Below are 14,528 nucleotides of genomic sequence, written 5' to 3' on the forward strand. Positions count from 1 at the left end.
CTTGAACTTTATATGGGTCTCCTGTAATTCTAAGAGGCTTGTCAGCACCAGTGTTTTGCGGCCCGTCTTGAATCATAACCATTTTAACGCCAGCCCGTTCCTGTTATAATCATAGAAATAATACATATTAACAAAAGGCAGCTGACAAAAATGGGCATCAAAACAGACCAAAAGTAGCCATTTCACAAACATAACAATACCTGAAGCTGTTTAATAGTTTCTCCCCCCTTTCCAATGACTAATCCTGCCTTGCTAGCAGGAATCATGATTTCTTGAACTGCGTTTCCTGGTCCATCGCCATGATGGAAGCCAGGAGCTGGTCTTCCTTTTTCAACAATCTGGTCCAGTAACCGTTTTGCTGACCTGTTAACAAATTAATATTTAAATAGTAAGTTGTAGCATACCCAAGCTTATTCAAATAGAGAAATATAAAACAATGTAACCAAGTACTCCTCCTACCCAATTCAAGATTAGGTGTCTTAATGCTAACTTTAACAATGTTTTTACTTTTAACTGAAAGAAAATGCCATCAAGGGTCAAAGATTGAGAGATTATGCAATAAATTTTCTAGATACACAATTTTTATTTTTAAGAATAGTCCAAAATTTCCAAGAAAGAACTCTAATGCTAAAGTTATCTCAGAATTAAACTGATTCTTCCAAGAACTAAATGATTTATTTATTTACATTTTTACGCTACCATTTTGCTTACTCATATGCTACAATTATTCATTCAACAAATACTTAAATATCAACCATGTGCAAGTGCTATTTTAGGCAATGGGGTAATAACACTCAAAGAGACAGGGTTCCTGCTGGAGTGGCTTCGTTTCATTAAAATAAGTAAAAATAACATGTCAAATGAGTAACGCATTATTTGGAAAGTGCTATAAAGAAAATCAGGCTGGGGGCAGTGGCTCATGCCTATAATCCCAGGACTTTGGGAGGCCGAGGCGGGTGGATCACAAAGTCAAGAGATTGAGACCATCCTGGTCAACATGGTGAAACCCTGTCTCTACTAAAAAAATACAAAAATTAGCTGGGTGTGGTGGCATGCACCTGTAGTCCCAGCTACTTGGGAGGCTGAGGCAGGAGAATCCTTTGAACTCGGGAGGCGGAGGTTGCAGTGAGCCGAGACCGTGCCCCGGCACTCCAGCCTGGCAACAGAGTGAGACTTCGTCTCAAAAAAAAGAAAAGAAAAATCTAGTAAAGAGAGGGAACTAGTAATACAGAAGAAAGTACAACTGCAGGTTGCTGAACCTTCAATAGGAAGAAAGGGCTGGCTTTAGGCACATGAACACAAAGAAAAGCAATTACCTGAGTACTATGTGAACAGAGAAAAAAACTGAAGGCTGGTAGGTTTAGTGGTAGGGGAAAAGAAAAGCTTCTTATCATCTGTTTCCATTTTCTCAGTAAACTTAAGTGGGAGAGAGGTGGGGTTAGATGCTGAAGATTTGGAGATGGGGAAATACAGTATTAAAGAGCCTTGGAGAGGAATGGAAAAGTGAATGGAACTAGGGAAATGCAGGCAATACAACAGTTCATTTGAGCTTAATGTCTATGAGTTTTAGGTGTCACCAGTCAACATTACTGCGTATTCTTCTCCAGGCTACACTTCGCTTTACAAGTAGAGATTGGAGTAGATATGAAGTTGTTTTAACCATTTTGTGTTTAATGATTCAGATGATGAACCCTAATTGAGAAAGGCATGAGGCATAAACTTCAAAGGAGTCAGAGGACTTGGGAGGGAAGGAGGCAACGAAACAATAGTGTAAAATAAAGCAGTAACAAAGAGCAGAGAGAAAATTCAAAGAGTTTTACTGTTGTTACTTTAAGTCGATTTTTAAGATTTTCAAACTTACTGGACAGATTCAGGTGTTCCAGTTAACATACAGGACCTTTCTGGAAGGCCACCACTGTCTACAATTTAAAACAAAAAATAGAACTTCAGGTCAAAAGATTAAAAGTAGCATTATTAGCACTAGAAACCTAAAAGAAAAAAAAAAGCTACTTTTCTAGTCACTCTGAAAATACCAAGAGAATGTAACATTACCAGGAGCTATCTGTATTTTGCATCCAGATTCCTGTTGTATGCGTGAGATCTGTTCACCTCCTCTGCCAATTACTAGTTAGAAAAAAAAAAGTTTTTTTGGTTGAAAGATTCTAAAGTATGTTTTGATCATGTTTTCAAAACTTTAAAAATCAAGTTACTTACTAAATCCAACCATTCCATCTGGAACTTTGTATTCTTCTGTCATTACAGATCTGCTAAAAAGTAACAAGTAAGTACCATTTTTTCCTTCAATGAAAGATACTTTGTTTACAAATAAAAGATAATCTATTAATAAAAATGGAAGTCTAATGTCTCCCAATGGCTTAAACTAAGGTTCTATGCTCAGACTCATGTCAAAAAATATGGTCTTATTATTTGAGTAGCTAAATTAAGAATTTTAAGATGATACATCAAGTGAAGAAGGGATGATCAATGGAACAGTCTGAAGGCATGAACTGTAAAGGAGTTGGAGTGGAGTTCAGAGAATGTCATCTTAACAGTTACTCTAATTCACCCCTGTTCTTCTAAACTGTGGCTAATTTCATCTATCTCTCCAAATCACAAATTTTTCTCACTCAAAAGAAAAATCATCACTTTATGGTACCTTCCCAAGGTGAGTGATATGAACTAGGTACACCAAAAAATACACAGACACATATTCAATATACACCAATGTGGTTGTGCTTTTACATGCAGCTCAACCAAAACTTGCAGAGTACTTTTTGAAAAGTTTGTGACTATACCTTTGCTGCTGATGCATCGGTGGTAACTGTGTCCCAAAAGCTATCAAAAAATTAAATAAAAATAAAACGAAAATTCAAAATTTAAAGTTACTTATGTATTTAACAACAAAATCACATCAAACATTCAAAAATCTTTCCCTAATGCACAGACAACACCTTGAAGAGAGTCAAATTTTATACAGAATATTTATATTGGCACTGATGGGGCAAGAGAGCCAATGAAAGGGAAGACATTGTATTAGCAATGGCACACAACAATATAATTTCCTTTTTCAAGTTGTACAAGCATAGATCAAGAATTGGAGTTGTTAAATATGTAAAATAATTCGGCAACCAATCCTTACATATACCTGGCCACAATTAATGGGACAGATTGTAAAATAGGAGGAAAAGGTACGTATTTATAAAGAAATTCAGGCTAGCTGATCCAAAATACTCATAAACCAATTAACTTCAAAGATACTCGATAATATGAACAAAATCTTAATACAGCTTTTGACCCAGTTTAAAAGGAATACTTACAATCATTTTGAGGGGCAACTTTCTTAGCATCTGGTTGATCTGCAAAATTAAGTGTCTTTTAATTTTCTGCCAATTAAGTACAAAGCTTCTCCCCTCCCAAACAAGAATAAATAACAATATAAATATTTATTGAAATATCTGAAGGTATGGTTTATCATTTGAACCAAAACTGCCAAAATTCAACCCAAACTCAGTAATCTAAAAAAGAAACTATACTTCATTCTCTTCACATTCAAAAGATGCACAGACATTAAAATAGTTATCTGATTCTTAACAAATCACTGACCTTAATGTATGTTAAGCACATTAGAATGATACAAGACAAAGTACTTTAGGTCCATTACTAGCAAAATATCACATGCTAAAGGCTAATGATGCTTCCACCTCAGGAACTGAAGACTGGGGGGAAAAAAGCGTATCAAACTACAAAAATCTGACATATTAAAAGTTGAGTGTATCTGACAGTGACCACAAAGCTATGCCCCAAAAAATTAAAAAAAAAAAAAAAAACCCCACAACATTACAAGGCAATCTCAACTTAAACTGTTCTATTATTTATAAACAAACATTTCACTGCATAAAACTTTAGCAAAAAAAAAAAAAAAAAAAAAAAATCTCAAAGCAACTACATGACTACCTTCATCTAAATCCATTACACAGATGAATACAATGCATACCTTGGAACAGACAACCTATAGCTCAAAGTACTACATTCTCCTCCCCCCTTCAAACTTAAATGATTAACCATCAGAATGTTCTGCAGCAAAAATTCAGACACATAATCCAAGAAATATTTGTGTCCATTTAAGAATCCACTGGTTTATTTCACGTTTACATACTGAACACAGGTAATAAATAAAAATTCCTGCCTTTAAAAGGAGAGGGCATTCCCTCCCAGTGTGTTGTACTGCTCGGACTTGTCCAAGAGCCATCTACACATAAAATAAAAAGAATACATTACATACAACATCTGAAGCATCATTAGCTCATTTTTTTTTTTTGTATATTAAAAACCTCACTATAAATATGAAAGACACTTAAATAAAAGGAAACCAAGTTCTCCTGGTCAAAAGCTACAAATACATTCTATAGCCTCAGTGAGAATCCTTCCTTTAAAAAAAAGGGTAAAAAGAAAATGTATCAAAACTCATACATCAAACCTAAAACAAAAAATACATGCAGACTTCTAAGTTCAGAAGCTTCAATGATTATGATTTTTAAAACTACAAAGCACTGTGAACCCACTGTTTTAATCCATAGGTTTAAGGCTAAACGTGAAACACAAAAGTACTAAAAGCAAAGAACATTAAAAAAAACGGTATAACCTGCAACACACTAGAGTAGCAAACAATACGAATTTCGACCTTTAAAGTGCAATTGCAAATAGAAAAATGACGAAAACACAGCATATTAAAATCCATTCACGTATGAGTAAAACCAGTGAAGTGTCTTCTAAGCAATTTATATATATATTTTTTAATATTATTAACAAGTACGTCTGTGCAAACTTTCAATCTGGCACAATCCTAAAAGAGGGAAAATAAACTGTTTTCTAGTAAGACAAAACTTTCTAGTTGACTCAAATTTTACTTACCTTGTCTAGGTCTCCTCCCCCCTTTAGGCCAATATACACCTTACAATTTTAACCACCTTATAATAAAAGTAATGTCTCAATAGAATAACAAAAAAATACTGAGAACCACTTCAACTAAATACTCTGAAAAACAATTTAAAATACGTATGAGTATAACTTACCTCCATCTTCTAAAGGTCTTTTTTGTCCCCCATAACCATAGTCATTTGAATTCAGTGATGTCCCAGCATCACCTCCAATTTTTGCTGCAATCTAAAAAAAAACCAGAAAAATACCATCACAAACTATTATATACTATTCATTACTAAATTCCCATTTACTTCTAATACATGTATATATGAAATATTTAGTATCGCATAAGAAAATTTACTTGAAAAATTAAAATTATACTTCAATTTATTGCTAAAATTAATACTTCAGGCAGTTAACATAATAATCTTGAGATTATTAAGCTTCCGATACATCCCTATAAGCAGCAACAAAGAAGTAATCAACTAGGAATCCGTAAGACAGACCAAACAGATTTAAAGAAAATCTGGATCCTATCTGGCTCTCTCTCATGACACTTCAAAAGATGTGTGTAAACAGAGAATGTGAACACTTTGTGGGACCCAAAGGCTATGCTATCTAGTAAGGTAGCCACTAGTCCATATGTGGTTACTGAGTACTCGAAATGTGACTAGTCTGAAATGACACTTGCTCTAAGTGTAAAATTACTCACTGAATATTGAAAACCTGGAATATAAATCATCTTAATTTTTTTTTTAAGCACATGCAAAAGGGGTAGTATTTTGGATATGCCAGGTTAAACAAAACGTGGCTCACATTGTACTTCTACTGGACAATGTTGTTCTAAGGATATATGCAGGAGTCCCGGGAGCTCAAGTCTTAAAAAACCTCAGCTGTGAAACCATAATTCTCTTAGAATATTTTTAACTTTCAGAGTAGGGCAAATAATTTCTTGCACCTGACTGAACAAATTTAAGAAATACCCAGCTTTGCTGGCATGGTGGCTCATGCCTGTAATCTTAATACTTTGGGAGGTGGAGGTGGGTAGACTGCTTGAGCTCAGGAGTTCGAGAGCAGCCTGGGCAACATGATGAAACCCTATCTCTACTATATACAAAAATTAGCCAGGTGTTGTGGTGCATGCCCATAGTCCCAGCTACTCGGGAGGCTGAGGCAAGAGAATCACTTGAACCCAGAAGCTGGAGGTTGCAGTGTACTGGTATCATGCCAATGCACTGTAGCTTGGGTAACAGAGCAAGACTGTTAAAAAAAAAAAAAAAAAAAAAAAAAAAGAAAGAAAGAACAACAACAACAACAACCTGGCTTCAAGTCACAAGTAGGGCACGATCAGTAGATATTTATTGAATTTTTCTGTAAAAAGAGAACTGAAGTAGTTCCCATTTCCATGGGGAATCACGGAGTGGTTCTGCCACATTGATGAGTGGTCAGCAATAGGCCAAGCTCCACACTGCAATGCTGCACATTCATTATTGAAGATGTGTGATGGGCTCATGAGAATTTATTACATAATTCTTTCAAATTTGAGTATATTTGAAACCTTCCATGAAAAAATATTAAAGAAAACCTAACTTTTGGTGACTGGGATTCCCCAAAGAGATCCCAATATGGATAACTGCTTCAAGTTTTGATTATCATCAGACAACTGGAGAGGGTAAAGTTACAGTTAAGTGCTTAAGTCATAAATTCAACATGGATCGCTTAAGTCTAATTATGTATCAGTTCCCATATACCAACTGTATTTCCTAGTACTTCTAGATTTCCCTTTTCTTCATCTAAAAATGCAAACACCCACCACAAAGAATATTAGGATCAAGTACTAGATTGCTCGATTAAAAAAAGGTACACTCTCAGCCGGAAACAGTGGCTCACGCCCATAATCCCAGCATTTTGGGAGAAAGGCAGGCAGATCACCTGAGGTCAAGAGTTCGAGACCAGCCTGACCAACATGGAGAAACCCAGTCTACACTAAAAACACACAAAAAATGGCTGAGCGTGGTGACACATGCCTTGCAGCTACTCAGGAGGCTCAGGCGGGAGAACTGTTTGAACCCAAGTGGAGGTTGCAGTGAGCCAAGATCACGTCACTGCACTCCAGCCTCGGCAACGGCATGAGACACTGTCTCAAAAAAAAAAAAAAAAAAAAAAAAAAAAGGTAAACTCTACCTTTGGTCAATCTAACCTTCTTTAACCATCTTTCACTTTATCAATTACAAACCTGTTTTTGTTTCTGGGTGTCTAATTTAAATCTTCTTTTCCTAATAATGCCTGAAAACACTGCTTTTCCACCCTTAGGTCTTAAAGCACTTAGCATCTGAATTGTTCCTCAGGAAAGTAAACACACTGCTGGGCACTGACAGACACTAATAGTAGAAGGAAAGTATTTCAGGTCAGAGAAAATGGTGCTACCAAGAATAGGAAACGGTTTAGCCTATGAACACCTTCTGCAGTTAGCTTTTATAAATACTCTATGAGTTTGCAAAGTAGCACTCCTTGAACTCCAAGAAACTTCTATACAGAGAAAAGACATTTATACAACTGAATAGTTCATAAACTAACCAAATGAAAATAAAAGTTGAGGCTGGGCGCTGTTGCTCATGCCTGTAATCCCAGCACTTTGGGAGGCTGAGGTGGGTGGATCACCTGACGTCTGGAGTTCGAGACCAGCCTGACCAACATGGTAAAACCCCATCTCTACTAAAAATACAAAAAAAAAAAAACTTAGCTGGGCACGGTGGCACGTGCCTGTTAATTCCAGCTACTCTGGAGGCTGAGGCAGGAGAATCACCTGAACCTTGGAGGTGGAGGTCGCAGTGAGCCAAGATCCCGCCACTACACTCCAGCCTGGGTGACAGAGCGAGACTTCATCTCAAAAAAGAAAAAAAAAAAAAAAGAAAGAAAATGAAAGTTGACAGTTTACTCTAAAGAACGAGTAACACCATTTCAAAAATTGAGAACTGTTACAAAGACATTAGAGAAAAGCTTTTAAATAAAAATACCAATAAAGGAGCCTGGCTCAGTGGCACCTGCAGTCCTAGTTACTTCAGAAGCTGAGGTGGGAGACCTGGTTGAGGCCAGGAGTTCAACGTTAATACAGTAAGACCCCATCTCTTTAAAAAAAAAAATTGAAAAAACAAAATGAACTATAGATTTGATCAATTTTCTAAGATCAACAGAAAATATACAATTCCTAGGTGACTACAAGGATAATTAATTTAAGAAAAACAATTCCTAAAAACCAACCTCCAACTACATTCAACTCCTTTTTCAGAGTACTGGAACATATTCAATTTTTATTAGACATTTATCAAGTATGGGAAACTTTTTACTTTACTTATTATTATATTTTTTGAGATGGAGTCTCACAATGTTGCCCAGGCTGGAATGTAGTGGCATGATCTGGGCTCACTGCAATGTCTGCACCCCAAGTTCAAGTGATTCTCCCGCCTCAGTCTCCCGAGTAGCTAGGACTACAGGTGCCCGCCACCATGCCTGACTAATTTTTGTATTTTTAGTAAAGACAGGCCAGGCTGGTCTTGAATTCCTGACCTCAAGAATCTCAGCCTCCCAAAGTGCTGAGATTACAGGCGTGAGCCACTGGTGCCTGGCTACTTTATTTCAGTTTTACAAAAATAATTCAAGTTTTCCATCTGGACCATAATCGACTTCTTGAATGAGTAAGTTATTTTTCCTGTTTTCACTGTTTTAGCATTTCTCACCTCTACTGAGGAAGCAAGACGTGAGAAATCCAAGAATTTGGGAGTTGAAAAGAAACTTAAGACACAGTATCTTCAGTTTTTGCTTTCCACGGTTTCAGTTACCTACGGTATAGTACAATCAGATATTCTGGGGTAGGGGAGGATCCCCTTATTCATATAACTTATTACAGCATATTGGTTTTTTAAAAATTTGCCCTCTTGTCAGTAATACAGTGTATTGTTGTAATTGTTCTATTTCATTTTTTAAACTAAATTAACATTTTGAGACAGGGTCAGGCTGTTGCCCAAGGCTGTAGTGCAGTGGCATGATCATGGCTCACTTATGCAACTACGTAAAGGACCCAACGTTGTCAACATTGTAAACTTGACCTCCCAAGTTCAAGCACTCCTCCCACCTCAGCCTCCTGGGTAGCTGGTACTACATGCATGCACCACCATGTCTGGCTAATTTTTTGGTATTTTTTTATAGAAACAAGGTTTCACCATGTTGCCTAGGGTGGTCTCGGACTCCTGGGTTCAAGCAAGCTTCCTGACTGGGCTTCTCAAAACACTAGGATTACAGACATGAGCCACCTTGGCTGGCTGATTTCTTTTTCAAGACAACGTCATAGTTAAAATTAAGTGTTAAGATTACAGGCGTGAACCATTATGCCCAGTCTTTTTCTAATTTATTATTATTGTTAATACTATGTTTAATTTAGAATTTAAACTTTATAGATACATAGGTATAGGAAAAAATATTACCGTGTATATATGGGATGCAATACTATCTGTGGTTTCAGATATTCACTGAGGTTCTTGGAATGTATCCTCCGAGGTTAAGAACAGACTACTGTAGTTTACTTAATTAACTTCTGAGGATCAGAAAATCTCTAAAATCAGGCTGGGCACGGTGGCTCACACCTGTAATCCCAGCACTTTGGGAGGTCGAGGGGGGCAGATCACAAGGTCAGGAGATCGAGAAAATCTCTAAAATCAGGTAGTATGACCAACTATAGTCCCTCAGTGTCCCTGGGGGATTGGTTCCAGGAACCATGCAAATACCAAAATCCACAGATGCTCAAGTTCCTTACATAAAATGGTACAGTATCTGCATATAACCTACGCAAATCCTTTGGTATACTTAAAGCATCTCTAAATTACTCATAATACCTAATACAAGGTACATAGTTGTATTGTTTTCATTCGTATTACTTGTATTGTTGGACCGTTATTCCATTTTTCTAATATTTTTGATCCAGAGTTGGCTGAATTTGCAGGTGCAGAGCCCACAGACACAGAGGTCTGACTTGTACTTTAATTCATCAAAAATGTTTATTGATTTATTTCAGTAAATGCTGAGTACCTCCTACAGGCAAGGTCCTGATGGAGTTAGTAGTTCCCACATACCAGACATGTGAAGAAACATACACGCTAGAAATATTACCATACTGTAATTTTCTTATCAGTCAAGCCTTGCTAAACTGTCACAAAATGATTTTAAAAAAGAATCATGCTCAAATGTTAGTTTTCACTGAACAGACTGATGGTAATAAAAACAAAAAAACAGCTCTAGTCTATATTTTCATTTCATTCAAACAACATTATGCAGCCTGAATCACTTTTATAATTGTCAGAGAAGAGACTGCAAGAAGGATCGAATACATAATGACTAATTTCCTAGTTGTCTAGAGGGGAAGGGATGAGGGTTAACAGTTTTGCTTAGCTAATCATCTAGTCTGATTCATTTCTACCTTCATATAACCTCAAGGGAAAAAACGGTAGATAAATACATTTTAATTTTCCAATGTTCTAGAGACAGAAGTTGCTATTAGTACCACTGCTAAGGACCCAATCAAACAATCCCAATCTCTGGAGTTACAGCTTGAAATACACAAAAATAAATTTCTTAAGTACACAGTCTGGAAACCCTGAACGAAAGCAGCAACCTGGTGTCCCTGTGTTGAATTGAGCTCAGAATACTATAAAAATCTAAAACTTTCACATAAAAATAAGCTAGAAAAAAAAAAAAAAAAAGGATTGGCAACTAAATGACCAGATGTCAACAACCAGCTAGAGTTAACATTACTGACATTACCAAGTAATGTTAACTCATCCTGCTTTTCTGAATAACAACTATCCAGCTAAATATACCAATGGCATCCCCACTGGTACAGCCTTTGAAGCTCCTTGAGAGCAGGAAACTGTTCTTATATCTCTTCCTTCCAAAAACAAAAACAGCATAGTATTCTAGACAAAGAAAATAAACTTAGAGTTAGTTGAGGATTCTAGAAACATAAGTCAATATTCTCTTAAATACACAAGGAGGAAGTAGTTCAGATATTAACCTAACTTCTGTCTAAGTACCCTTCTGTATATTCCACACATATTATCACACTAACAGCTACAACTGACATTTAAAGACATCACCAAATGTAATGGGTAATTCCAGTTAAAAGCTAAAGTTAGGAATCTCAGATTTAAGATCATTTTCATAAAGAGATCATTACAGTAAAGACATCAGGACAACTGATCCATTAGCATGTAAGACAATAAATTTCAGTTTGATGACAATTTCTGTATTTTAAAAAGTAGAAAGAAATTATGGCTTAGCCTAATAATAAAAATCTATTTTTTTTTTTTTTTTGAGACAGGGTCTCTTGCTCTATGCCCAGACTGGAGTGCAGCAGCGTGATCTCCACTCACTGCTACCTCTACTTCCCAGGTTCAGGCGATTCTTGAGCCTCAGCCTCCCAAGTAGCTGGGACTACAGGTACAGGCCACCAAGCCCGGCTACCTTTTGTATTTTTTGTAGAGATAGGGTTTCACCATGTTGGCCAGGCTGGTCTTAAACTCTGACTTCAAGTGATCTGTCTGCCTCAGCCTCCCAAAGTGCTGGGATTACAGGCGTGAGCCACCGAACCCGGCCCGAAATCCAATTTTTCATTAAAGCATTGCAACACAAAGTCTTCCAGTATCTGGATCCCCTTGTACCTCTCCTTGCCTCATTTCACGTCCTCCCACCACCATCTTCTAGTGACTTCAATTCTGGGTTCTTGTCATTCCCCCACGTCCCATACCTCTGCGCAGGCTGCTTCTTTTCCCTACTGGCCAAACTCTCATTCATTCTATAATGCCTTGCTCAAGTATCACTCCTTTACTTAGGAAGCTGGGCATCCCCTCCCAACTTGTGTCCTGTACAAGGTGACTGCCTCATAGTAGAAACTCTGTAAACACTTATAAAATGAGCGGATGAATTAAATATCCGTATTTTGTCTGCTCTCGTTAATCAATTAATCAGATAATCCTGTTCATCTGCATTTGGTCACGGAACTATATCATAGCTTCTTAATAGGAAACAATTCATGCATTTAAACAAACAAACAAACAAAAAAAAAAACAAGGCCAGGCTCACTGCTGTAATCGCAGCACTTTGGGAGGCCGAGGCGGGCGGATCACGAGCTCAGGAGTTCGAGACCAGCCTGGCCAGCATGGTGAAACCCTGTCTCTACTTAAAAAAAAAAAAAAATACAAAAAATTAGCCGGGAACGGTGGCGGGCGCATGTAATCCAAGCCACTCGGGAGGCTGAGGCAGGAGAATTGCTTGAAGCCGGAAGCGGAGGTTGCAGTGGGACGAGATGGCGCCAAGCCACTGCAATCCAGCCTGGGCGATAGAGAAGATAGAGGGAGACTCCGTCTCAAACAAAACAAAACAAAACTCCAGTATCTGCCTACAGTGTTTGATACTAAGTAATCCAATGTGCTGGTAAAATAAAATAGTTGGTTCCAATAAACACAATAGTTAAGTTTTACAAATCAATCTAATAAAACGCGCTAACAGTGTTAGTCATAGTTATACAAATGCTTGTTGCTAAACATGTTCAGAATTTCTTAAATTACGTGAAAAAACCGCAAAACTAATATTAATGATAACCTTTTGTTGACTACTCCTAATATTTCTGGTTATAAACAAGTGCAGGTACATGTTTATAATGTGTTCACATTAGACATATTACAACGGATTTTATGAATTCTGATTTTGACTCAATGTTCCTTTAACTGTACCGGTAAAAAGTTAAGTGAACTCCTAATGCAATGAAAACACAGCACAACACTGGTTTCTAATTACCATTAGCTTAACACTAGTAAAAAATGTCCAGCACCTAGTACAATATACATAGTGTCATAGAGAATAGAATTCTTTTGCTTACACGCAAATCCATACCAACACCATACATTTTGAAATTTTAAACATATTAGGGGACTATCTAAAAATGTAAAGTTCAAATTAAGAAATCTTCTATTTTCCTGGAATACTCGCACTATTTTAACAGCTTTCGTCTGGGAAAGTGGTGTCTTCAGGGCAAATGTACGCACTACGTAATACAAAGAGGTCTGGTCAGTTTACGACTCTTAACAGAGAGGCAGATTCAAATTGAAACCTCTGGTATAATGAGCCTGAGGCCATTTTGAGAAATATGGGGGGACTGACTGTTAGAACAGACTGACGCGTAAATCCCGCCCAGAAAAAGACTGCTTTCAAGTCCCTTCCTTGTAGAGGTGTGAAGGTGAAAGGTACCGAAAGCGGTTTTAATTGCGAGGAAACGGAAATGAGCTGTAAAGGCTACTTTAACGACAAATCCCTTCCCTTGCTATGGCTCCAGGAGACCGACCCTAGTTCTTTCCCAAACTGATTACCAGAACCTTCCATTAAATTGTGTGAAACTACCTGCGCTTTATCCCCTGGAAGAGGATCTTCATCTTGAGGAAAAGGGGAGGCTAAGCTAGCTCGCTGGCGACACACGAGTGCCGCAGAAGCGGGAGAAAGACTTCAGGCCTTCTTTGCGTAGCACGCGTCGGGGTTCTAAGTAGATTACACACCAAAAACACAAAACTGAGTTCTGGTCTCTAACCTTTATTACCAACAAGGGGAAACGTGTCTCTTCACATTTCAGCCCGGAAGGACACCTCTTTCCTCTTCCTCATGCGCTAAAGGGTAGCGGCCTACCCAGTCAGCGGCCAATTACCGTGAGCTTTCGGGATTCCGCCGCGCGGTCCACACTTACCTGCCGGGCTCTCTGCAGTGCATCTTTGAAAGCGTCGTTAACCCCTCCACCACCACCGCCGCCACCACCGCCACCAGCTGAGCCAGAAGAGGGTGGAGGCACTGTTGAATAGTCTGCCATGGTTACACTACGCTAGCCGCTGCCGCCCGTTCAGAGACTGCCTCTCAGCTAACAGCTAAGAAAGAAAGAAAATGGCGGCCGTCGAAGCTGTATCACATTCTTGCGCGACCATCGTGCCGTAAAGGGGTGGAGACTGAAGGAAGGAAATCTCGCGATGTTTCCGAGGCAACGCGCTAGTGTGGGGCTAGGGCTGAAAAAGAACGACAGAAACAGAGACGTCGCGAGAATTAAGTTTAAGATTTCGCGAGAATAGGGTTTCTTTTGGCGCCTCCTCTCCGCGCGTTCTTGCGGTGAGGCTGGGTAATTGTTCCTGCAGGTTGGTGGGTGACAGTGGCCAGTTGACAGCAAGTGGGATTGGGTGGTGGGAATCCTGAAGAAAAGGTTGTTTCTTACCGGTCGCTGCCTCAGGGAGGTAGTGCGGTAGAATTTTCCGCCATGGGTCATTCTCGGTGTCCGCGGGGAAGGGCGTGACAACGACGGGCGTGACGGCGACGCAACAGTGTCTCGAGAGCGCTGCCGCTCGGAGGGCGCCTGGAGAAGCGCGTCCGAGACGCCGCGCGGTGATGCTCCCGAAAACGTCTACCCGGCCTAGCGGGAACCCAGCATGATTTTCAGGGTAGTAAAGTGTCCCTGTATTTTACTTCCAGGCTGTCAGATTTTTGAGTTTTATCACGAGGGGGGTGTTGAATTCAGGCTGGAAGCCTGT

The 14,528-nt window shown here is 38.7% G+C and overlaps 1 protein-coding gene across 8 annotated transcripts in view; it reads right to left on the reverse strand.

Annotated features, from left to right (window-relative positions):
• Positions 1–14,007, reverse strand: part of FUBP1 (far upstream element binding protein 1) — a 40,877-nt gene extending 26,870 nt beyond the window's left edge. For 6 of the 8 annotated variants that reach the window (XR_004052261.1, XR_004052259.1, XR_004052257.1 and 3 more), the window contains exons 1-9: positions 13,703–14,007; positions 5,073–5,163; positions 3,318–3,356; positions 2,796–2,835; positions 2,215–2,267; positions 2,053–2,124; positions 1,862–1,919; positions 201–363; positions 2–100 (exon numbers count right to left, since the gene is read on the reverse strand). Coding sequence is in view for 3 of the 8 variants with exons in the window: in XM_010380661.2 (XP_010378963.1) it covers positions 2–100; positions 201–363; positions 1,862–1,919; positions 2,053–2,124; positions 2,215–2,267; positions 2,796–2,835; positions 3,318–3,356; positions 5,073–5,163; positions 13,703–13,822 (735 nt within the window). In the remaining 5 variants the exon portion in view is untranslated. Of the gene's footprint in view, position 1; positions 101–200; positions 364–1,861; positions 1,920–2,052; positions 2,125–2,214; positions 2,268–2,795; positions 2,836–3,317; positions 3,357–4,186; positions 4,250–5,072; positions 5,164–13,702 lie in introns of all 8 variants that reach the window. The other 2 variants (XM_010380659.2, XM_030913687.1) reach the window with 2 other exon arrangements.
• Positions 14,008–14,528: the final 521 nt, after the last annotated feature.

This window comes from Rhinopithecus roxellana, chromosome 12, assembly GCF_007565055.1.
Source record: "Rhinopithecus roxellana isolate Shanxi Qingling chromosome 12, ASM756505v1, whole genome shotgun sequence".
NCBI lineage: Eukaryota > Metazoa > Chordata > Mammalia > Primates > Cercopithecidae > Rhinopithecus > Rhinopithecus roxellana.